At 61.7% G+C, this 23,067-nt stretch overlaps 1 protein-coding gene across 8 annotated transcripts; it reads right to left on the reverse strand.

Annotated features, from left to right (window-relative positions):
• Positions 1 to 790: 790 nt before the first annotated feature.
• NHSL2 (NHS like 2) lies at positions 791 to 18,908 on the reverse strand. 8 transcript variants are annotated; one of them, XM_085230629.1, is made up of 8 exons: positions 18,568 to 18,908; positions 7,304 to 7,456; positions 6,570 to 6,706; positions 6,207 to 6,411; positions 5,316 to 5,396; positions 2,238 to 4,349; positions 2,006 to 2,138; positions 791 to 1,537 (listed from the first exon to the last, which is right to left on the reverse strand). In XM_085230629.1, the coding sequence occupies exons 1-8, from the start codon at positions 18,803 to 18,805 to the stop codon at positions 1,234 to 1,236; spliced, it is 3,363 nt and encodes a 1,120-aa protein (XP_085086755.1). In that variant the 5' UTR covers positions 18,806 to 18,908; the 3' UTR covers positions 791 to 1,233. The 8 variants fall into 8 exon arrangements, with proteins under 8 accessions (XP_085086755.1, XP_085086753.1, XP_085086758.1 ...); XM_085230627.1 differs by having other exon boundaries at positions 5,316 to 5,447; XM_085230632.1 differs by lacking the exon at positions 18,568 to 18,908 and adding an exon at positions 15,055 to 15,276 and having other exon boundaries at positions 5,316 to 5,447.
• Between the last annotated feature and the right edge of the window lie 4,159 nt (positions 18,909 to 23,067).

The following is a 23,067-nucleotide window of genomic DNA, read 5'->3' on the forward strand; positions in this document are numbered from 1 at the left end:
GCCCCAAATTCAGGGAGGCTGGGGTACATGGGAGCTTGCAGATAGGGGAAAAAATAAAGCACAAATTTTCCTAACTCTCTGTTTCTCTGCTAGTTGCTGTTTGGCCTTTTCTTGCCCTGAGGAAGAAGAGAGATGGTGTTTCTGCTCAGCCCCCACCCCCTGGCTGTCCCTGCCCCACTGCTCCTCACTGTGGCTTCTGCTGCAGTCCCAGCACATGGTCTGTGGGGTCCTGTTTGTGCCAGGGGGATGGTGGCAGTGCCAGCAGCATGGGGACAGCAGTGGGGTGCAGCCCCAGGCACAGAAACTGGGGAACTGCAGAAGTCCTGTGGGTGAGGGTCAAAGCACAGCCCTGCATCCCAACAACTGGCTGGGTTTGGCTGGCAGCTGTAGGAATTCCAGCAATGGGAGCTGTAGATGTCTGCAGGAGGAGGCACAAGAACTACCCCGCTTCTGCAGAGTGCTTCAGTCCGATGGCAGAAGTGGGGAGGGAATGTCTGTGTTTGCACTGAGGGCTGAAGAGCTCTCTGGAATGCAGTATTGTCAGGGGCTTTCGAGGGGCCTGAGCTCACTGCACAGGCTGCAGACAGCAGGCGCCTGCTCCCCGTGCAGCAGGGAGGAAGCTTTGGACAACGAGCAGGAATGGTCTGTGGCTCTTCCAAAGCAACCTCCTGTCCAACCGACCTCCAAAGTAAATCTCCACATTTCCAGCTGAACTCAAAACCTGGGACTTTTGCCTGGGAAACTGATGGCCCGATGTCAAATGAAAGAGAATAAAACATCATCACCACTGTGCATTAGAAAAAGCCGTTTAAAGTACCACATGCCGAGTGACCAAACAGTTTCAAGCTAGCTTCGTTGCGGGTGCTGGAAGGTGCCTGGAGCTGCAGTCCTGCTGTGTTCCCAAGCAGCAGGAGCTGCTTTCCCAGCGGGCACAGGAGGTGCCAGGTCCCAGTCCCCACTATAGTGCTGCATGTCTGCCTCTCCCCTCCTGCCAGCAGCGCACTAGGGACATGGGGGCCTCAGGTCCCAACGCTGCTTCTCTGCCAGCAGCTCTTCCACTGGAGAGGAACCAAAGAGGATTCGCCAAGGAAGAAATGAAAGCACAAAAGAAGCCCCAGTGGGGCAGCCGGGACATCCCTTCTGCAGTGACCTGAGTGCCTAAAGCTACTGCCCGCAGCACGGCTCCATCTGCACCAACCCGAGCCCTTTGTGGCCAGAAGGCTCTGTGCAGGTTTAGGGCTGGCTGTTTGCACCATCTAGCTCAGGGGCAAACTCCATCATGACCCTCCGAGCCAGTGGGTTTGTGGTCTTGAGCAGTTCAGCTGCAGATGGCCGGGAACCGCTGCTGGTTTTACTGCTCTTCTTCTGGAGCAGAGCCTTAAAATCTTCATTCCTGCTGGAGGACTTCCCGGTGCTCACTGCTGCTGCAGGGCACTCGCTGGTTGGTGAGCCTGACGTCTTCACAGGAGAGTGGGAATTGGGCCGGCTGCTAAAGCTGTCGCCTGGCTCCTTCCGCCCCAGAACCTTCCTCTTGGACCTAAACACCAAAGAGATGTGTGGTGGGAGCAGTCCCAGGCAGGAGCTGCCACTGCTTCGGATGGGGTGATTTCCTACAGCGATGGGAAGGGCAGGGCCTATGGGGCAAAGGGCAGTGCCTAAGGGGAGAGGAGCACAGCGCCCACCCAGCTCTGCTGGGGCAGGATGGAGGTGCTCAAAGCCAGGCTGGACAGGGCTTGGTGCAACCTGACCCAGTGTGAGGTGTCCCTGCCCATAGCAGGGTGTTGGACTGGAGGATCTTTAAAACCCCTTCCAACCAAATGATGCTGTGATTCTGTGTTTAGCATACGTGTGAGCCATCCGCAATTTCTCTGGGCAATCTGTTCCAGTGCCTCACCACCCTCATCGTAAAAAATTCCTTCCTTACATCCTCAGGAGTGCATAAGGCAACAACAACCCCTCCGAGGGTGGGTTCGAGGGGCTGTGCCCACCACAGTGCTCTTTCTACCTGTGAATGACAGTGAAGAGATCCTCTGTGGTGCGGGATGCCATGAAGACATCGTCATCTTCCTCAGCGATAGAGTCGGCCGTCTTGTCACTGGCGAAACTCTTCTCCTCTGTGCCAGCCTCAGACGAACTGCCTGCTTGCAGGGAGGAGAAGACAGCCATGAAATACATGGGATGATGGGGAGGGATCCCCCGGCCCCCTTCTCCACACGGAGCAGCAGGCACACCCTCACCTTGCTCCGAGGGGGTCTCGCCAGCTTGCGCCGTGCCTGGGACCTCAGTGGGCGTTGGGCCATCAGCGTCAGGTTGGCAGCAGCTGGGCTCTGCATCCAGCGTGATGATGGGGCTGGGGGTGGGTGCCGGGTCCCCTACACCCCCCACCTGCTGCACCGGGATTGGGGCGAGCGGCAGGTAGAGCACGCTGGGCTTCTTGGGCACCGGCGGCGGCACCTTGGCCTTCCTGCGCTCTGCCTCTGGCCGCGGCTTGTCCTCCAGGCTGCCCTGCGAGAGCCGCCGAGGCTGCCCCGGGCCCCTCCATGGATCCCCTTTCCGTAGCATCAAGCTGTCCTTGGTGGTGATGCTCGGCGGGGATGTGGGGGACAGGGGACCCTCCTCCCGCAGAACCACGGGCTTGGGCAGGATGCATGGGGGCCGCTTGGCCAACGGTGGCTTCTCCGCTACCGGCGGCTTCACTTTCCTCTCCGGCCCCGGGCAGGGGATACGTGGCAGTTCCTCGGCATGCTCTGGGCCGTCAGTGTTGTCCTCTGGCTCGGAGCGGCTGATGGAGCGCAGACGGACAGAGCGCAGGTCGGACTGGGTGACCACGGGCATGATGGGCTGGATGGGACTGGTCTTCTGGACCAGCTTGGTGCCGAAGGTGGAGTCGGAGTGGTGCCGGCTGACCTTCGTCTTCCCCTTCAAGGAGATCTTCAGCCCCGAGAGGTCGAGGTGGGCGGGCGGTGTGAGCGGCAGCTCGAAGGACAGCCTGGATTTGGGGCTCCGCTCCATGGGGGACGTGGGGGGCAGTGAGGACTTCCTCTCGGGAACCAGCGGCCTCACCCGCACCTGGTGTGGTGAGTGCCCGAGGATGGCTGAGGTGGGGACGGTGGGTGTGGGCGTTTCTGACTGGCTGGAGTACCCGCTGGATGGGGACATCAGCCCTGTGGGCCTGCCCGGGGAGGAGGTTTTGAGGTCAGCCTCTGCTGAGAGCTGGGAGGGTGTCGTGGCCCTGGAGATAGAGGGGGACATGAGGGACTCGGAGCTGCCCCGCGCCTTCACACACTCAATGGCTGTAGTCCCTGTGGCTGTGCTGGAGCCAGAGAGGGACCTGTAGGGCTCACCATTCTTCCAGTCTGCCAGGTACCACTGGTGGGGGGCAGCCGGGCTGTCGGGCTCTCTGCCCTGGGGGTCTGCATGCACCACTCGGTGCCCAGCAGGTTCCAGCGGGATGCACAGGCTCTTGGGTCTCTGATCATGAGGCAGCCCTAGGGCAGCCAGGCTGTCCTGCCCGTCCTTGATCAGTGAGACACTGCGGGTGGGCGGCGAGGGCTTCTTCTTGGCCTTCTTGAGGGAGATGCTCTTGGAGCGCCGCCGCCGCTGCCCATCCAGCTCTGGCCCCAGCGAGATGTTATCAGTGCTGGTGCTGCCCTCGGAGCCGGCGCTGGGGTAGCCCAGGGCACAGTTGGTGCTGCCCCGCCGGGCTTCGGCGTAAGCAATGTCCACGGAGCAGAGGGACCCCGAGTCGGTGGGCACCGACAGCGAGCGCTCGCGGAAGCGGCACCCTCCCCGCTCCACCCCCAGGCGCGATGGCTCCGGTGCCGGCTCCGGCTCTTTGTTTGTGGGTGAAAAGTTCACCCTGGCTTCTTGGCCATCACACCTCCGGGTGCCCCCGGTGCCAGGAGGAGACTCAGGCGTCGTGGTGGAGAAGGAGCTGGGCCCAGTGCTCCCCGCGTGCTCCTCCTGGGCGATGAAGAAGGAGGCGGCCCGCTCGGTGCCGGTGGGTGAGCCCATGGCGGAGCTGCCTGGTGAGACCTCCTGGCCGGCAGCAGGGTTGGGGGGGGTGGTGTATCCGAAGGAGTTGGCACCCCAGGGTGGGGGAAAAGAGGAGCCCTGCGGTCCGTTGCAGGTGCTGGGGGTGGCCGCGTTGTCCATGGAGGATGGCAGTGGGCAGCAGCGTGCCTGCAGCGTGCCCCCCAGGTCACTGAAGGTCTTCCTCAGCGGGGCAGAGAGCGGCTGGTGGGGGCTGGTCTGCTGGGAAGGCTTCCTCCCAGCCGTGGTCTCAAAGCTGCAGGACAGGGACTCGGCGATGGGTGGGTGTGTGGTGTGCGCGGGGCCGTTGGTGCTGCCTGTGGGGACAAATGTGGGGTGAGTGTGGGCTGGAATTGCTCTGGGCATCACAGTCACCATCCTTCCCTATTGGATGTACGACTGTTCCCACCCTATGGCCCAGCTTTGGGCTGCATCCTTGCCTGCATATGCAGTGTGCCCCAGCTGACTGCAAGAGAAGGGTTGACCCCAGATGTTCCCCTCTACTGGGTGGGAAGCAGCCAGATGGGGACAGTCCCAGCCTGGTTAGCACCTGTGCTGGGATTTGAGATGTGCCACGAAATGTGTGGACAGTTTAACCAGGGTGGGAGTCTCCATGCAAGAGGCAGTACCCCCATAGGGACCAAAGTGCTGCTCCAGTGCTGTTCTGTGGTGGGCATCACTCCCTGGGCTCACAGCCCCTCCTCATCTCTGAGCAGTCCAGTGGGACAGGGACTCAAGGCTGAGACAGGGACTCAAGGCTTTGATCAGCTGAACTCTAAGTTACTCCACAGGAGGAGTAACAGGAGGAGGCTGGCCACTGTCACAGGGAAAAGCTTTCCTCCTGCCCAGTGAGAACTTCTCTTGACGCTGCGGTTTCTCTACCTCCGGTCCCCACATACATATGAAGAACCTTTCCTGCGGTCAGCGCTGCGATGCCCAAGAGCTGGGATGGACGCTGCACTGATAGGATCAAGCACTGCTTCATGGCCACACCAGGGATGCTCTAAGCACCCTCACCATGCCAGCACCCTCATCACAGTGGCGTGGGGTCTGCCTACTGCCCGTGAGGAAGGGCATAGGGCCAGGTTGGATCTCAGCATCCTTCACTTCTTGTAAGCACCCTGACTTGGGGCATGGGGGTGTCCCCCCAACACGTGCCAGGCCAAGCGTCACCAGCATGCCCAGGACCCCAAGAGTGCACAGGGGTCTCCTTGGTGGCCTTAACATCCCCACGGCCGGGGTGTCCCAGCCCCCCGGGGTGGCTGCGCGGTTCTTGCTGTCACCTTGGTCTCGCAGGGACATGTTAGGGAATCCGATAACGGTCCGTCTACGCCGCAGGGTGGACTTGGGGTTCATCGCGGTCTCTGTGTTAAACAGGGAGTGACGAGCACTCGCGTGCCTAGCAAAGTGCTGCCCTGTAGCCAAAACAAACACGCCGTACCGTATTGCTGCGGCCGGGAGGACACGGCCACCTGCGGCACCACGGCTGTCCCCTGGCTTGCTGCAGCAAGGGTGGGTGGCGGGGGATGGAGGACGTGGTGAGCCATGTGCTGTGAGATGTGGTGGGTGGTGCTGGCTGCGGGAACGCGGAGCTGCTGCTGCGATGGAGGTGGGATGCATGAAATGATGAGAGGTAGTGGCCTTAAGCTGTGCCAGGGGAGGGTCAGGTTGGGTATTAGTAGAAATTTCTTCTCTGGAAAAGTGATAATGCACTGGCACAGGCTGCCCGGGGCGGTGGGGGTGGAGGAGCATTGCTCTTAGAGGCATTTGAGAGCTGTGGGGATGTGGCACTGAGGGACACGATCAGTGGCTGAATGCGTTCATGGGGCGTCTGGGAGCTGCGGCCCTGCGAGAACAGACGGATGGATGGATGGACAGACGGAGCACGGTGAGAGCCAAGGTGACAACAGAACCGGCTGGCAGGGCAGCACGGCACAAACAAGAGACCGGCTGGTGGCATGGATCGGACACACAGAGCTGCAGATGGCAGGAGGGATGGCAGGGAATGACGCACACGAGCATGCCGCTGCTGTCCCCTGCTGTCCCCACGTGGCCGGCGGGGACACGGGCTCTCAGCCCACCCTCCCACCTCCCAGCATCCCGTTGGGAGCATCCTTCCCAGGTGCCAGCTCAGCTCCATCACCTCTCCCCCAGCAACCAAGGTGGTGCCTTACCCGAGACATTGATGGGGACCACGTTGGTCTGCACAGAGCAGGACTGGTGCCACTGCTTCTCCTCCACGGTGGGCAGGGGGAAGGCCCTGGGCCAGGCCGTCTGCTTGTCGGGGGTGGTGGGGAGGCTCAGGGAGATGTCGGGTGGTCTCACGCCCAGCGTGCTGGCACTGCTGCTCTCCTCCTCATCGGCTCGCCGGCTCGGGGGCTGCGGGGAAAAGCATGAATCACCCTGGTGGGACAGAAAGGACCACCCCCCATCTTGCTGTGCAATGCTGTGCCAATGTATCATCCCCAGCTGATGTCCTGCCACCCCACAAAGAGCTCAGGCACAAAGGTGCATCCCCACACGGCCCTGGGACTCACCATAAGCACGAACTCGAGGCGCTTGGAGGGCAGGGGCCGGGGTGAGGGCTCCGTAGGGGTGCTGGGAGGTGGGTGGCCAGCGGCACGGAAGGTCTGCCCAGTCACTCTGCTCTCAGCATACTGCTCCTCATATTCCTCTGCAATGGAAACAGCCAGTAGGACCCTGCTCCAGCCACCAATGTCTGTCTCTGGGCTGTGTCTGCCTGTCCTGCTCGAGATACAGGAAGGGGAGTGCAGAGCCCTGCAGCGGGGCCAGGGCTGGGAAAGCTGCAGCTCCCAGGGGGCTGGGAGCCTGGCTGGGGATGGCCAGCGCTCCCCATCTCCCGTCCTGTGATTGTTGAGCTAATTAGAGCTGGTCGTTACAGCCCAGTGCGGAAACCAGCTCTACATGGGCTGCCGTAATGAGATTACGAGCTGGGGGAAGGCCAGGCTGCTGATCTAATCGATGCCTGTAAAGCATCTGATCCGAGGCCGCGTGACGTCGCGATGGAGAAATTGGGAGGAAACAAGATCAGCAGCCGCGCTGATTCCATTACCCGGCCCCACGGTCCTGGTGGGCAGCCCCAGGCACAGCTCAGGGCCACGGTGGCTCTGTTGGGTGCAGGGGTTTGGGGACAGAGCAGAAAACGGGCTGCTGGAAGCTGGGACGTCACAGCTCTGCAAGGTGCACGGAGCAGCTGGGAGATGCCCTCAGTGCAGCAGACCCGGAGCCGTACCCAGCAATGCCCCAGTACCTTGCAGCAGGCTCTGCAGGTTGAGCTGAGCCTCCTGGTGCAGCTGCTCCATGCCGGGCGGGCGGCCGGCAGCCAGGAAGACGTTCACCGGCTGCTGCCATGACAGCTTGGTGGGGGCGGCTTTCTTGCTCTCCAAGTCCAGGTTAGAGGTGGCTGCGAGCAGAACAAGAGGGAAGTGAGGGACTGCGCTTCCTGAGGGTTTGGGGCTGGTGCTGAGGCAGCACAGAGCACCCATTCCATCCACGCATCCATCCAGCAACACAGGGGTGGGGATGTGGCTGTCACACAAGAGCAGAGCCCGTCGCTGCTGCAGGCGCTGGACACGCTTCTGTGGGTGGCCAGAGCCAGGCAAGGAGCAGAGAGAAACTGAGGAAGGAAGAAATCAACCCACCGCCCTGGGTGATTGCACAGCTGCTGTCGGGCGCAGGAAGGGCAGTGGTGAAGCAACCTCCTTGCTGCAGGAGAGCAGAAACCACAGCCTAAAGGGAGGGTGCGAGGGGACGCGGCACTGTTTGTCGCACTTCATCCACCAGCATCGCCCGAGAGTAACTCACATTTGGCAGGAAAGGGTGGGAAGAGGCTGCGGGCTGCTGGGTGGCCCCGGGGTGCAGGCAGTGCACACCCAGCCCTGCTTCCTGCATGGCAAACGCTTCCCCTTATCCCTGTGTTGTGGGTGCTGTCCCCAGTGAGAGCCTCAGCACCCTCAACCCCACCCCAGCATGCAGAGCAAGCAGCTCTGCGGCTTTGCTGAAGGATGACTGCACCATGGCAGCCCCGGTGCCCAGCACGTCCCTGCTGGGTTCCCCCTTCTGCTCCATTTGAGCCTTCTGCAGCCACCGGTGCCACCACCACCCCAGCCTGCGTGCCCCCAGCATCACCTCTGCTCCTTCTCTACCCGCAGCCCCCTGCACAACGCCCAGCATCCGAAGGCAGCGTGCCTGCTCCCTAGCCTAGTTACTTTTATAATTTGTGTTACCATAACGACATGCCTTAACACAAGCCTTTCTTTTTTTTTTTTCCTCCTTTCCTTTAAATAATTTGACTTGTTTCCATATCAACCAAAAGGTGTCGGGGTGTGCGCATGGAAATCACACTGCGCTTTGCCCAGCTGCAGGACCCCATCCCAAAGGGGGCACACGGGGCAGCACCGTACCCAGAGCAGCCATCGGCCAGGGATGGCATTTCTCTGCCCCAGGTGAGCACAGCCCCCTGTTTTTCAGCATTGCCTCCCAGATGATGCCAAAAGAGGACAGGGGTGTCGGCAGAAGGAGAGCATGCTGTGCACAGAGCAAGCTCAGGGTATCACCCCCCTGGCAGACCGCACAGCACCCAACAGGGAGTCGGGGATCCCCATACAGCACAGCCCTCCTACGCACGCCCTCCTCCACCACATCCTGCCCTGAGCAGAGCACCTTACCTCCGCCTCAGACCCCTCGGCACCCCTGGGAGCCCGCTGTGCCAGCTGGAGCCCAATGGGCAAACGGCAGCACTGAAATCTGGAACCACCCTTGAGCAAAGCGGAAGCGCAGCTGGGCAGTGTGTGTGTGTGTGTGTGTGTAGGGGGGGGGGCACAGCTGTCCCCAGGCTGTGACACCGTGACACCCCACCTGCACGAGGAGCACCCAGGCACTGTCTGTGCATAGCTCACGTTGCATGCAGGAGCGAATGTAATGCCGTGGTGCTTTGGGTGGTGCTCCTTAGTGCTCAGAGTGCTGGGCATCATGCCGTGGCTCTGCAGTGTGGCACAAGGAGCCAGCAGCACTGTCTCTCTGGACTCCTGAAGGTGCTCAGCTCCACCATGGATCCCTAATGCATGCCTCGCTGCTGGGGGAAACCGAGGGATGGTCACCCAAAGGAGGCACAATATCTCCCAGGGTTCTGTCCCACCTGCGGACAGCTCTGCCCCACACCTCAGTACCAGGGTAGCATCTGCATGCATGGCCATGCAGCAGCACCACGACACCAGGGACAGTTTGCAGAGAGCACGAGCAAGTGTTCAGGCTCGGGATGATGTGGCGATGGTGGTGTGAGGTGTGGGGCTGTAGCCACGGGGAGTTTGCTCCCACCTTAGGACCAGCATCAAGCACGAGCACGGCTTTACTCTTCCCCAGCACCACCCGATGTGGGGCACAATGCAGATGCCCGCCCTCAGCATCTCCAAGCCACCCCGCTCCACGCCAGCAGTCGCATTTACCTACTGCCCAGGCACCCCGAATCCACAGGGAGATGTTTGACAGAGCCATCGAGAGCCGCTTCGATTCGGGGCGAAGCTACGGTGAGATCATGCCGCCAAACTTCCCTTCTCAAGCACTCCCAAAGCAAGCAGGCAGCGCCGGCACTGCAGAGGTACCCCAGGAGTGATGGAACAGCAGCAGCAGAGGCAGCGTTAGCTGAGCGGCCATGGCAACAGGCACTGGCACAGCAGCATCCAGCCCTGGTGCACCGGGCTGCAAACCTCGAAGCTCAGAGCAATCCCAACAGTGACCCAAACTCTGCCGTGCTGCAGTGCCGGCAACGCTCTGCAATGCTTTGATGAGAGCCCCAACACGGCGCGATGCGTGGCGCAATGACATTCCCTATGGGCCGGAGCCAGAGTGCACGCTGCTCCTCAACGAGCGGAGAGGAAGAGAAAATAGCGAGCGGTGGGAGCTGGCAGCCACCACGCAAAGTGCCTCCTGTCCCACCTCACCCCATGCTGGATTTGGAGCCGTCGGGCCAGCAGCCCTGCAGAGACACAGCAGCACTATGCACGGACACCGTTCCCATAGAGCAGTGCCCCACTGAGCACCGTGTGCCCCACACCAGGAGAGAGTGCATGGGATGGAGCGTGCCCAAGGGAAGGAACATCCCCACAGACGTTGTGCCACGGGGTGAGGCCATGGGGGCTGCAGGCTGTTAGGTGGGTGCCCACACTGTGACCCCACACCTGCACCTCCTGCAGGGTCGCGATGCACAACAACAGCAGCAGCCTGCTCCTGCAGATCCGGGCTCTCCTTACCCTTCCCGTTTCACATGTAGTCAGCTGATTTTGCACTGACAGCAGACAGCAGCGCTGCAGGAGCTGTTGGGGTGGGTGGGTTAGCAACTGAGGGGGTCACCCAGCGTGCAGGGGAAGGCTGCATTGCATGAGAGAGCACCAGCAGCAGAGCAGGAAACACCACCATCCGTCAGTAGGGTTCAGAGTGAACACTGTGCCAAAGCCCTGAGGTGCCATCAGGCAAAACAGACACAAACCCATTTTTTCAGCTGGATCCTTCCTTCACCCCACACCCTGTGTAGGGCTGGAGCAGAGAGGTCCTCAGTGGGGACGGGCGGAGGGTCCCTCCTCCCCAGCTCTGTATATGGGGGCACGCAGGGGTGCCGCGCTGCTTTGGGAACAGTCACCACAGCAACCAGCTGCCACTCGTGCAGCGACAGGCAGGCGCAGGGACACGACAAGCAGGACATGGGGTGGGAGCCGATGGGGTCTGCCTGCATGGAGGCTGTGGCCCCGTGCTGGGAGCGGGCGCTCGCAGGAAAGCGCTGTTTCCCCCGTGCCCTGCTGGATTTGCACTCCACGGGGCCGGGACAATGCGAGGAAGTGGCTGAGAGGGGAACACGGCCAGGCCTCGGGACAAAGGGGCCCGAGAGCTGAAAGCAGCCACAGCGGAGCAGCGTGGAGCTCAGCACGGCCCCGGCTTCGTTGCATTGAGGACGGCCACGCTGGGCAGGGAGCAGAAAGCAGGGCACACGCTGCAGCCACGCTGGGGAAGAGAGGATGGAACCCGCACCGACCCCGTGTCCCAGAGCTCTGCGTCCCCACGGCTGAGCGGCCACCCATCCCTGCAGCCCTGCGCCTTACCTGCGCGCTGCCACGGCGCGAGGAGCCACTCCGCCTTGGCCATGGCTGCTCAGCAAAGCGCACGGTGAGGAGCGAGCTGCCTCCACCTGCCCCGTCCGCGGCCCAGAGCAAAAGGAAACGGCCAGGAACTGGCTGCTTGAGTCAGCTCCCGCCGCCCACTGTACGGCCCCGTCCTCTCTTCCTTCCCATGGCACCGCTTTCGGAATGCAGCCGGCTCGTTTGCATCGGGCGCTGCTGGAGCCCCCTGGCCACGAGGGACCACTTTCCACGCACCCCAGGGATCTGTGCAGCTCAGCCAGTTGTTCCCAGGGGTATGAGGCCCATGGGAGCCAGGATGGGAGCAGTGATGGGAACACAGCCCTGAGTGCTGGGGACAGGCAGCCTTGCACCTGGTGCTGCTGCAGACCCCAGGGTCGTAGACCTGAGGGATGGGATGCCCCAAAGGCAGCAGATGCGAGCAGAGCACGTTTCCCCCAGGCACTGGCAGCCCAGGCAGCATTTGCACATGGCCCTGATGGATGGGGCCAAGCAGAGCTGCTCCAGCATACAGCCCCTAGCCCTTATCTGGCATGTCAGAATACCTCCTTAGCATCCACCACTGACAGCTTTCTGAAACACAGTGACCTGAGAACCCCCAGCCCATGGGCAATAGGGCAATGGCAACTTGCTGGCCAAGTGGGAGCTCTGCTATGGCTTTGCCAACCCTGCCTTCCCACAAGGGCCCCAACACTGCACCTCATAGCACAGCATCCTTCACCCCTTGCATCCCAGGCTCTCTTTGCCCCATTTCATTCCACTGCGACACCCGCTGCAACGGCAGCTGCAAAATGATACAGAGACAGGCTGTACTTCCACCCCCTCTGCCCGCTCATTATTAAGCTGTGACAGTCGCTGGGGCTGTGACAATCACTCCACATTTTCGTGTGGCTCCCAAGCAATTGAATGGGCTCCCTACTGCGCCCCGCACTGCTCCTGACCCTGCAGGCAATGGATCCTGGACGGCCCTGGAGCACTGCCAGCCCTCATGCCCCATGTTTTCAGCATTCCCAGGTGCTGGGATGGGGTGCTGGGAGGGGACGAGCCTGCCAGTGTCTGGAAGTGTTGTGGAACTGCCCGGGCCAGCCATGTGGAGACAGAGGGGTGATCAAGCAGGTCCTGCCTGTTGGACCCACCTATTTCGAGGGCAGCTCGGTTGCCCCCACAGCCCCCCCAAACACCCTGTGCAGATTTGCTGGGTGTTCTGCCCACCTTGTGCTGTGAGACCCAACCAGACACCCACCACCCTCACGGGCAGTGGGAGAAGGGGGCTGTGGGTACCAGGGGCTGTGCAGGGATAGGCTCCCACCTGGGCAGGACCCAGCTCTGGGGCCAGCAAGTGCAGGCCTCTGCCACACAGATGGCTCCTGCAATTTGGGGCTCACTCCTTGCAATGTGGGGCTCACTCCTTGCAACCCAGGGCTGGCTCCTTGCAATTCGGGGCTGGCTCCACGCAATTCAGGATTTGCTCCTTGCAACCCAGCTCTCGTTCCCCGCTCCCAGCACTGTCTCCCCATTCCCAGGCCACACATTAGCACCTGCTCCACGCCCCGCAGCCCGGTGCCGGCGGACGCACGGCCCCATCTCTCCCCGTCCCCTGCAGCCTCAGCTGGAGGTGACCTCACCCGCGTCCTCCAAGCGACCCACAGGGATCAACCGCCTGCGGCGAGGCACGAGCCGCCCCCTCCCCGCCTCCGTCCCACCCCGCTCCGGGGGGCACCGTTCCCGGGGACCCCGTCCCATCCCCCGATACCTGTTGCTGCGCGCATCCTGCCCCGCCGCTGGCTGCGCGGCGCCTTCCGCTGCGCGTTGCCCATCCTCCGGCGCGGCTCGGCCGGCCCCGATGCTCAGAGCCCCGCCGCCCCCGGGCCGCTCCCCGCCGGCTCCATACCTCCCCCGCCGCGCCGCGCCGCCGGGAGCGGGCAGCAGGAGGAGGAGGAGGAGGAGTCGAGCCGGGCCGAGCCGGGCCGGGCCGCACCGCACCGCGCCACACCGAGCGCCCGCCGCATCCGCACGGCCCGCCCGCCCCCTCGGGGCCCGCCCGCCGCGGGGCTGAATGGGTGGGGGCACCGGGGGGGGGTGGGGTCACCCCGGTGGCAAGGGGTTGGGCGGGGGGAGGGCCGGAGGTCCCCCTGAACCGAAGCTCGGTGCGTCGGGTGGTCGTGGGTGGCAGCACCCGAGGGCAGCCGGAGCCCCCCAGGGTGCAGTGGAAGCTGGGAGGGTGCGGGGCGGGGGGGTCTTGGGGTGGGGAAAGTCGGTGTGAGCCATGGGGATGGGGTCTGTGGTTTGTGGGTGGTGGCATCTGGGGGCTGCGGTGGGACAATGGGGAGCATTCCGTGCGCCTGGCTGGGTGTCACTGTCCACAACTGGGTGCTGCTGTCCCAGATGATGCAATGGGACCTGGCTGGCACACATCCCTTTGCACCCAGCAGACAGTGGCACCCGGAGGCCCCAGTGTCACACCGCTCCATCCCAGGCCGTCCGGCTCCGTCCCGGGCCATCAGGGCTGGAGCATCCCTCACCCACCGAATCTCAGCATCCACGGAGAGACAGAAAGGACCAGAAAGCGACGGGAGGTTGTTATGGCAACAGCCACAAATTGGATCAGTACTCTCGGCGAGGAGCAGCAGCACGAGTGCTGCAAGGAGCAGGTGGGTGTGACAGCTGCAGCGGTGCGGGGGCACAGCTGTGCCACCCCCGGATTGGGGCAGAGAGCCCCCGCCTTGCCCAGGCGAACCAAGGCTCTGCAGCGGCTGCAGAAATGCCATCCCCATGTATATTTTCTCCTGCTGCACCCCGGCCAGCAGAGCACTGCTTTCTTGTAGCCCCCATCCCGTGCAGGGATCCCTATATGCTGCACCTCTGCTTCCAAAGCGCCCCCCCCCCCCCACAACTGGAGGAGAAAGCTGCTCTTTGAAGCGGCCATCCATACCAAGTGGCCCAGCTGATTATTTTCCGGCCAAGAAACAGCGTTAAAAAATAATAATAATAACGAGAGGCTGAGATGAGCTCATTGGAGAACAATGGCTCAGGGCCCGAGCCAAGGACAGGGGGAACCGAGCTGCCCCATGCAGCCCCATGCAGCCCAAAGCGGTGTGGGTGGCTGTGGGCGGCTGTGGGCTGTTAGGGGTGCTGGGGGGGAGGGGGTGGGTGCCCCGTGTCCGCGCCCCACTGCTCGCCCCACTGAAGGTGACCCCGGAGCGGCCCCTGGCACCGCTCTGCTCTCAGATCCCAAAACGCGAGCTGAGGCTGTCGTGCCACCTCGTGTCCCCTCTGGGTTCTGCATTCCTGGGATTCCTCCCGCGTAACAGCGCCAGTTTCCCCGCTCCTCAACCCGGCTCCCCCCTCCCCCCCCCCCTTCCTCCCCTCCAAGTGCCATGAGCACAGGACCAGCTGTGAGCAATGTGCTGCGCATGCAGGGATGTGCAGCCCGCCCAGGGACACGGGTACCCCAACGGCAGGCACCCCAAAAACTGCACCCATATCCTCTGCCACCAGAGCTGCTTCCAGCCTGTGAGAAGTGAGCGCAGCCAAGCACCACCCGGCCGAGTGCCACACGCTGCCACAACGCTGAGCCCATGGAGGGGATGCGGTGGCAGTGACCCTGCTGGGGTGCAGGACGTGGCATGGCACGCTGTCCCGTATCACATTGCTGCCTGATCCCACCCAGAGCCAGGAATGTGGCAGCGAGGTGGGGGTATGGGGACAACTCCCCTCCCAATGGAGTCTCCAAGCAGAGCTGCAAGGAGGAGGAGGAGGAGGAGGAGGAGGAAGCACCCAGTGTTGGGGACGCACTGTGCTCCCTGTCCTCATCCCGCAGAGCTGCCAGACCCTCCCCAAAGTGAGACTGCAAGTCGAGGATAGAACTACATACCCAGCTCGGCCTCCTCCTCTTCCTCTCCCCACGGGGCTGGGGGCTGAGGGGGCTGAGGGCTGCCCCGTGCCCCGTGTCCTCATGGCACCGCGGCTCCCATTGGAGCTAGCTGGCTGTCGGCAGCGGTGCGAACTCGGCTGCTAACTCGCTCCAGGTTCGCCGGGAGAAAGGCTGCGTGGAAATGCTTCTCCCACCCCAGCCCAGGCCCTTCTTAAAGACGTAGCTGCACTTCCCCGCTGCAGACGCATGCCACGGCGGAGCCATGGAGACGGCGCGGGGACGGAGCGTCCCATCGGCAGCCCTTCGTCGGGACCCCCGAGCAGAGACGTGTGCACGGCGACAGGAGATGCCCCTGGTCACCCTGCAGCGTGCTGCGGGCAGAGCCTCCCCTCCTCGTTAGTTAATGAGGATCGGGCGGCTGGGTGAAGGGCTTTGCTCCAGGCTGCAACCCGTGGCTCCCGTAGCATCTCTCTACCCTTTGGCCCCACTCTGTGGGGCTCATCTGTGGGGTGATAGTGCTCTCCTCCCCAGGGAGCTGCAGCATGGACCCCTGTGCGGGCAGGGGGCAATCCTGCTGCCTTGCCTTCACCTCCTGCTGCCACTCACTGCCTTGCCTTCTTGCAGGTGAGCAGACAGCTGGGGCCACTTAGCAGCTCTCACCAGCACCAATCCCCCATAACCTTCTGGCTGCTCCCAGCCAAGCAGACCTGTGGTACCCGCATCCCACTCCAGAGCTCAGCAGAGCCATGAAAGAGGGTTTTCAAGTTTCAAAACACAAACTGCAAATTCAATTTGCAGGTTGCAAATCCGAAAGCTCTGCCTTAGTTTCACCTCCCACTCATCGTTCTGCTCACTGCAGCCAGCAATCCCTGCGTGCAGGTTGGGTGAGCACAGCACACCTGAGATGCACTGCACGAGGGGATAAACCATTGGGGGTGCAGGTGAACCCTTTGTGCCTGTGGTGCTGCCATGTGCACATCCAAACCGACGTGGCACAGAGCTGACCTGTGGGATCGGATGGAGGAAACCCAGCTCCTTTGCATCACCATGAGTGCTGTCCTGAAGCCAGACCTCAGCTCCCCCCACCCCATAGCCCACACACAGCTGATGGCCGGGACCACCCAGGGCACTGCTGGCTGCCAGCACAGGGCTGAGCACTGCAGGGTGGAGAGCTGGATGTGCCCGGTGGCAATGGGTGCCAGGGAGCGCTGGTGCTGCTTGCAGGGTGCTGTGGTTCATTGCCTGGCAGCAGCCCCAGACAAGTGCTGCAGAGGTCCCTGCAGCTGGAAAACAGTTTGCCAAAGTGAGCTCTGTTTGCACATGAATGTGAACGCATCCTTCAGAGTGCTCAAGATGATGCAAAGCTCTTTGGAGACACGGCTGAAACAGAGCCATGTTCCTGTGCAACGTCACCGCGGCCGCGCTCACAGCCAGCACGGGGCTGGAGGTGCTGCACGCCTGCAGGGAGCAGCACTGTTGCAGAAGTGCTGGCAGAGCCTCGGGGAGAACTCTGGAGCTGGAGGAGGAGAGGGACAGGGATGGCACCAGCACCCCTGTGCCTTCCTGCCTTGGGAACAGGCAGCGCCCGGGTGCGGCACAGCGCAGCATTCCTTCCAGAGCTCCGTCCCCGCAGCTCTGTGGGCAAAATGCCTTCATATCTCCCGGCGCCAGGCCCTGTTTTCTTCAGCACCGAGATTTATTTTGGGAACAGCAGGGTCCCGAGGGGCTGAGCAGGGAACACAGCTCATGTCCCTGCTGCCACCACCCAGGGGACGCATCCCGACCATTGGGCAGCCGGGCTGCGCATCCCTCCGCTCTCACATGACGGCCAATGGATGAATAAGGGCTGAGGAATCCAACAGCCCCCAGCTCCCAGCAGTGGAAACAACCCTGCTGCCTCCTCGGATGGAGTGATGTGGGAATACCCAGGATGCTCCAACCGGGGAACCATCCTGGGGAAGGGTGATGCTGGTGCCTGGCCCTCTTTGCCTGCCCCACGCTGGGATGCAGGAGGGCTGCAGGAAGGCTGCTGGTGCTGGTTGATTCCCCCCTGCATCTCCTGTGAATGAGACATGTTGGATTTGTTCCACTCTGAGAGGAGAAACGTGATTTGGATCCTCTTCAAGAAATGGAAAAAGGGGGGAAAAAACTGACAGCTCCCCACCCAAGGACTCTGCACAAAGCAGCCCTGGGCTGTCTCTGCAAGGATGGGGCTGGCAGGGGTTGCACCCTCTGGACACGTGCACCGACCTCCCCAGGGGCAGCAGATGGTGGAGCACTTGGAAAAACAAACATCAATTGAAGCAGCACTCAGAAGTGCACTCACCCCCCCCTGGGGTGCAGAACAGCAGTGGTGGATGGATGGGAACGGGCAGTGCTGCCCTATGGGGTGGAGGAAACACAGTAGTGTGGGGTCTCTGCCAGCCACCGGCCAATCTTGGGGAGGAAAGGTGTGATTTGGGCCTGTATACACCTCCAGATGTGCTGTCAATGCACATCTGCATGCTCTCATGTTCACACCTCCAATGAGATGTTGGAGGGGGACTCTCCTGACCACTGCCTGCATCCACGGTGCCAGCATCCATCCCCATGGCACCAAGCCCCTGTGGCCACCAAGCGTCCCCAACCTGCCAGCCAGGTGGGGACCATCTGGTCACCATCACCACCAGCTCCTCCTCCTGGGGACGGTGACACTGCTGGGCTCAGCCTGGGTGACCGCAGTGCCTCCTTCTCTCCATATTCCTTCCCACTTCAGATAGGGACAGCGGGAGCCTCTTCCTTCCCTGATCACTTCTCATCCCAGCCGTGGCTCAGCGTGCAGCCGTGCCATCAAGCTCCAGCACTCATTTCCCACGGCTCTGCTCAGGCGGAGCAGCGCTTACACACAGCCCGGATTTCACTGAGGGCCTGAGAAATGAGCTGTGCTGCAACAACATCTCCTCCCCGCTTCCACCCTCCCTCCCCCTCACCGCTCCAACCCTCCCAAAGCGTTTTAAAATGAACTTTTCTAAACAAATCCAAAATGAGCTTATTTTAAGCTCATCCGAAGCAGGCTGCCTGCTTCTGACCCGGTGATGAAGCCGGTGCCAAAGGGAAAGGCTTGAAAAGGGAAACGAAAGCGGTTCGGGCAAAAACAAACCCCTCCCGCTGTCGGGAGCGGGCAGCACGCTGCGGCCGCGGGCTGTCACCTCGGCCGTGCCAAACCTGCGTGGAAGCTGCTGTAAGGGATGCAAGGATGGAGGCGAGGATCTGCTCAGCCCCGCATCGCCGCTTTCCCGAGGAGGCTGCAATGGGACAGCCTTGGGAAGAGGGGACACAGAGCGAACCTCAGCCGTCATCCTGGGAGCTGCCGGCTGCTGGGGGGAAAATCCCGGCCGTGCAGAGCGCGGCGCTGCCGCTGAGCTGCCCCGACGTCACCCCGGCACAGCGCTCTGTCCCCAAGCAGGTGCCGCCCCGGAGGCGGAGGTGACACGGAGCCCACCCCGACGGGCACCCCGTGAGCCTTCCCCTTACCTGGCCGTCCCCGCAGCAGCTCCTGCAGGCGGGAGGCCCTGCGGTGCAGCCGCCCGGTGCGACGCCCCAGAGCCTCGACGTGTCCCTCGATGTCCCCCAGCAAGGCGAGCGAATGGCCGCACAGCTCGGCGAGCTGCCGGAGCAGGGTGAGAGCAGCCAGGCTGCAGACGTCCCGCAGCTCGACCAGCGGCACGGCACGGCTCTGCCGAGCCACCACGCTTCGCTTGTAGAACGGCATGGCACGGCTCGGCTCGGCTCGGCTCGGCTCGGCACGGCACGGCCGGCCCCGCTCCCCCGGCCCCGCGGCTGCTCGGGCTCTGGGCCGGCCGATGGGAGGAGGAGGAGGAGGAGGAAGAAGAGGAGGGAGGGGCGGCCGCGCTCGTGGATGCTCGGGGAGCCCCCGGTTGTTCCCTGCAAACCTTCCCGCGGGTCCCCTCACCCCAGCACACACCAAAGCAAATATTTGTCTCGGTCCCGGAGCAGAAATTCCCCTCTTTGAAGCCGCCCCCGCCCCGGGGTGCTCCGCTCCGAGAGCTGCGGGCTCTGCTCGTCGGGAGCCGCAGGGCAGCGCCGCTGGGACGTGGGGGTGGGAGGGCAGAGCCCCCCCGGGCAGCGATGGGCACCGGGAGTGGGATTTCTTTGCAGTCCCCAAAGCTTCCCGCTCCTTCACACGGCTCTCTGGACTTTAATGCTTCGTTTATGGTTGTGTGGGTCCTCTGCACCCCCCCCCCCCCCCCCACGTGCAACTTCCCACAGCTTTGTTTGCTCTCTTCGTGCCGGAATTTTTTATCTTCTCATGCAGGAAAAAGCGAAGTGCATTGGCAGCATGTCCGTACGGATGTGTCCTTGTGGGGTCACGGCTCTGAAGCGCAGCTCAAGGGCAGCAGGAACGGGATTTCTATGCATCCCAAAAGCTGAGGAGAGCCCAGCAGCATTGCTGGAGGGGAGGGGGGTGGGGGGAGGAGGGCTGCGGCGATAACAAAGCACCGCTCCCCCCACGCACTCTTGCAGCATCCAAATATTTCCAGCTCTGGGAATATCCTGGGCTGGGTGCCGCCCTGCCTGCACGCTGAGCCTCACTGTGCTGCTCTGTGCTGGACTCTGCTTGGCCTTGCAGCCATCCAAACCCAGCCCCTTCCCTTTGCTCCTCACTCCCAGTTTGGTTCCCCTCGAGCTCGCCTTTAAGCTGCAGAGGGTAAATTCAGCACTGCAGTTGTGGGGTTTAACATATAATATGTTCATTGTGGTGCCTCCCTTCCAGACTCTGTATGTTGCAGATGGAGAAACTGAGGCACAAGGCTCACGTCCTGCCACGAGGGTGAGGTCGGTGTCCGACACTGAATCACCTGTGGGGCGCGGAGAGCATCTGGAGCCCATCAGATCCCTCACGCAGGTGTGGCGGGGAGGAACGGGCTGTGCCGAGCTCTGGGAGCCCGCTGTGTGCTGCCACAATCCTCCAGCCCATCCTGCCCCAGCACCGACCTCTGTGCTGCCAGAAAAGGGAGAATACACACCGACAACGTGCATATTTTTGCGGGGTTTCCAGCTGAGAGCTGCTTGCTTTAGGGTGTCCTTACAGGGGCTGGGCAAAGCCGTGCTCCCTACCTGCTGCCGTGCGCACCAGCGGCTCGAGCTGCGGCTGAGCCATCGCTGGATCGGCCGCGGGGGTTCACCTGCCCACCCCACGTAGTGCTGGCCGAGGCAGGAGCAGCCGCGGTCACGCTCTGCAGCTGCAGGGCAAACCCCACAGGAGAAATCCCGCGGGGAAGCAGTGCAGGGCAAGGCTGGCTCCGACCCTGGTTTGGTCCGTTCTCGCCGTGCCCATCCCGTTCTCAGGAGTTCCTTCCATTTCTTAAGGCTTGCATATTGCAAACCCTCTGTGGGCAGTGTTGGAGGATCTATGGGGCGCAGACAGAACTCTGTACAGAACCCGATGGGGCCGCGCCTGCAGCCGGCTGCCGCGGACGTGCAGGATGCCAGCACGCGGAGCTACGGGCCGGGGATCCTGTGGGAAACATCCTGCTTGGCCACCGGCTGGGCAGGAGCGTGGCCAGCTCTGCGAGCCCTGATTGCAACCAGATGCTGCTCCAGCACCGCGGCAACCCGGAGACGGCCCACGCACCGACACGGTGCTGCAGCGCTGCCGGTGCTGGGGATGCTCCAACGCGGAGTGCGTGGCACCAGGTGCCGGGTCGTCCCACCCCAATCAACGGACCCACAGCTCCTCCGGCACAGCGGCTCCCATTGGGCTCCCGGTGCCCACTGGAGGGTGCTCTCTGCCAAGCTTTGCTGCAGCTCTTTCCTTTCGGCTCTGGCTCCTGCAGATCTGATGCCATTTCCTACTCAAATATTCTCTCCGTTGCGCCACGGTGTTTGCTTGCTGGAGTGGATCCCCAGCCTTCACCCCGTTCTCTGGCTCGGTGAGGTTTCTCTGCGATGCTTACGAGTCTGTCTGGATTCAATCAGCTCTCTTCTGTCTCATCGACAAACTGGGCTCTGCTTCCCGGCTCCTTCCCCTTCCAGATGGCTGCTGAAAGCATTAAGCCCTGCTATGGGACAGCGGTTGCTGCCTTCATGACAAAACCGAGATCCCTTCTGTCCCATCTCAGCCTTCGCTTTCCGGACCAGCATTCTCCTCCCGCCCTCTTGTGCTGCTCCTTGCAAAGAGCTCTGAACGGGCTGTGCTCCATCCTTAGCAGGGACCTTTCAAGCAGGCTGACAAGCTTCCCTTTGCAGAACCCATCTGCGCTCCATTCATCTATTTTTAAGCACAACTGAAAACCATTTTCCAGGAACAAACGTACTGGACTGCAATCCCTCGGTCCCAGCAAGGCGTTCCGGGGCCAGGCCCTCAACATGCTGCCAGGGCTGTGTGTTCCTAAAGGCAGATCAGCAGTAAAAGCAATGCTGCAGGGTCCCTGAGGCACCGTGAGCACTTTGGGACTGCAAGAGGGGCTTTGGCCATGCTCTTCCTACCGTGGAGGAGATGGCTTTGCTGTCCCCAACTTCAGATCCCAGCAACGGGATCAATAGGAGCAGGATGGCCATGTGGCTCCAGCTCATCCTCTCCCATCACTGAGCAGTGTCACACTGGGTGATCCATCACTGTCACTTCCCATTAGGATAATAAATGTCTCTTGCTGCATAATCTGCTCTCTGGTCCTGCCAGCCCCGGCTGCGCTCCCCACACGTTTCAAACACACACAGAACGTTGTCATTACTGCCTGTGTCATTTGCTAAGTGGCTCCCAGCAAGTTAAACAAACGTCAGTTAGAACTTCTCCTAATCACAACGCGCTGCTCAGAAGCTGCTCTGCTCCATTCCTGCCCAGAGCTCACAGAGAAATGGGGGTGGGTGAGGGGTAGATCCCTTAGCAGCAACGTTCTGTTGCTAACATCAGTGCTGATAGGGCTGCGTTTGCTTTGGCTGTTTTTCTCATGAGCAGAAAGCTCCGGGACCTGGGCCATGAGCTACAGCCAAGTCAATGAGAGCCATCGCTGGCTTTGCGCTTTCTGAAGTGAGATCACATGGAAAACATGGGGAGCGAAGAGCTCTCATTGCCCAGCACCCCACGGCAGCCAGGCTGCTGCAGGAAGGCTCCCAGGAGCCCCAGAGCCCTGCAGAGGGGTGCTGGATCCATCCTGCTGGGACGCTCCTATTGGTTTTCTATTGATTGGCATTTCAGCAGCAGCAGCTGGGGCTTCCCAGAGAGGTGGGGAAGGTTGTGGAGGAACGTGTGACAGCATACGGGGTCAAAAAGTCATTTCTATGTGCATAGAACCACAGAATGGGAGCACAGCCTGGGGAGGGAAGCACCTCAGCAGTTGGGTCCAACGCTGTGGGAGAGGGAACACGGATGAGGTGGATGGGAGCCCAACCCAATTGCATCCTGAGATCCTCCATTGATGGGGACTCATCACAGCCCTGTGAGCCCTGTGCTGGTGAATGGTTGCCCCCACTGCATTTCCTTATATCAAGACCCAATCCCTCTCAGTGCAGCTCATTCCCATCACTCACAGTTTTCTCCACATGGTGGAACATCACAGCGAGTCCAGACCCAACTCCATCGGACTTGTCCAGAGCTTTGGTTGTCTCTGTGGTCCTCCTCTGGACCCTCTCCCCACCATCTGCGTCACTCTTTAATTGCAGGGCCAAAAAACACACAGCACTCTGGCTGCGACCTGAGAAGCACTGACAGAGATCCACATCCAGCAGGACTGGCAGCAGCACTCAATTAACGCCTCGCTTTAGTGGGAGCTTCAAAATCAATCTATTGACTGAGGTTGGTAGTTATTCCTCAGTGCTGAAAAGGAGTTTATTGGTGCACATCACAGCCTGGAACACCTAACCCAGTATTTTGTTAATACATACTTTCCATGTCATTCTTCCCCTCAGGATGGGCTCTTTGATCCTCGAGTGCCCAATTGTGGCCACCATCCACCAGTTCTGAAGGAGTTCTCTCAAGCCCTACTTTACTCCAGCAGATTCCTAATGCAGAGC

This window comes from Meleagris gallopavo, chromosome 9, assembly GCF_905368555.1.
Source record: "Meleagris gallopavo chromosome 9, MGAL_WU_HG_1.1, whole genome shotgun sequence".
Lineage (NCBI taxonomy): Eukaryota > Metazoa > Chordata > Aves > Galliformes > Phasianidae > Meleagris > Meleagris gallopavo.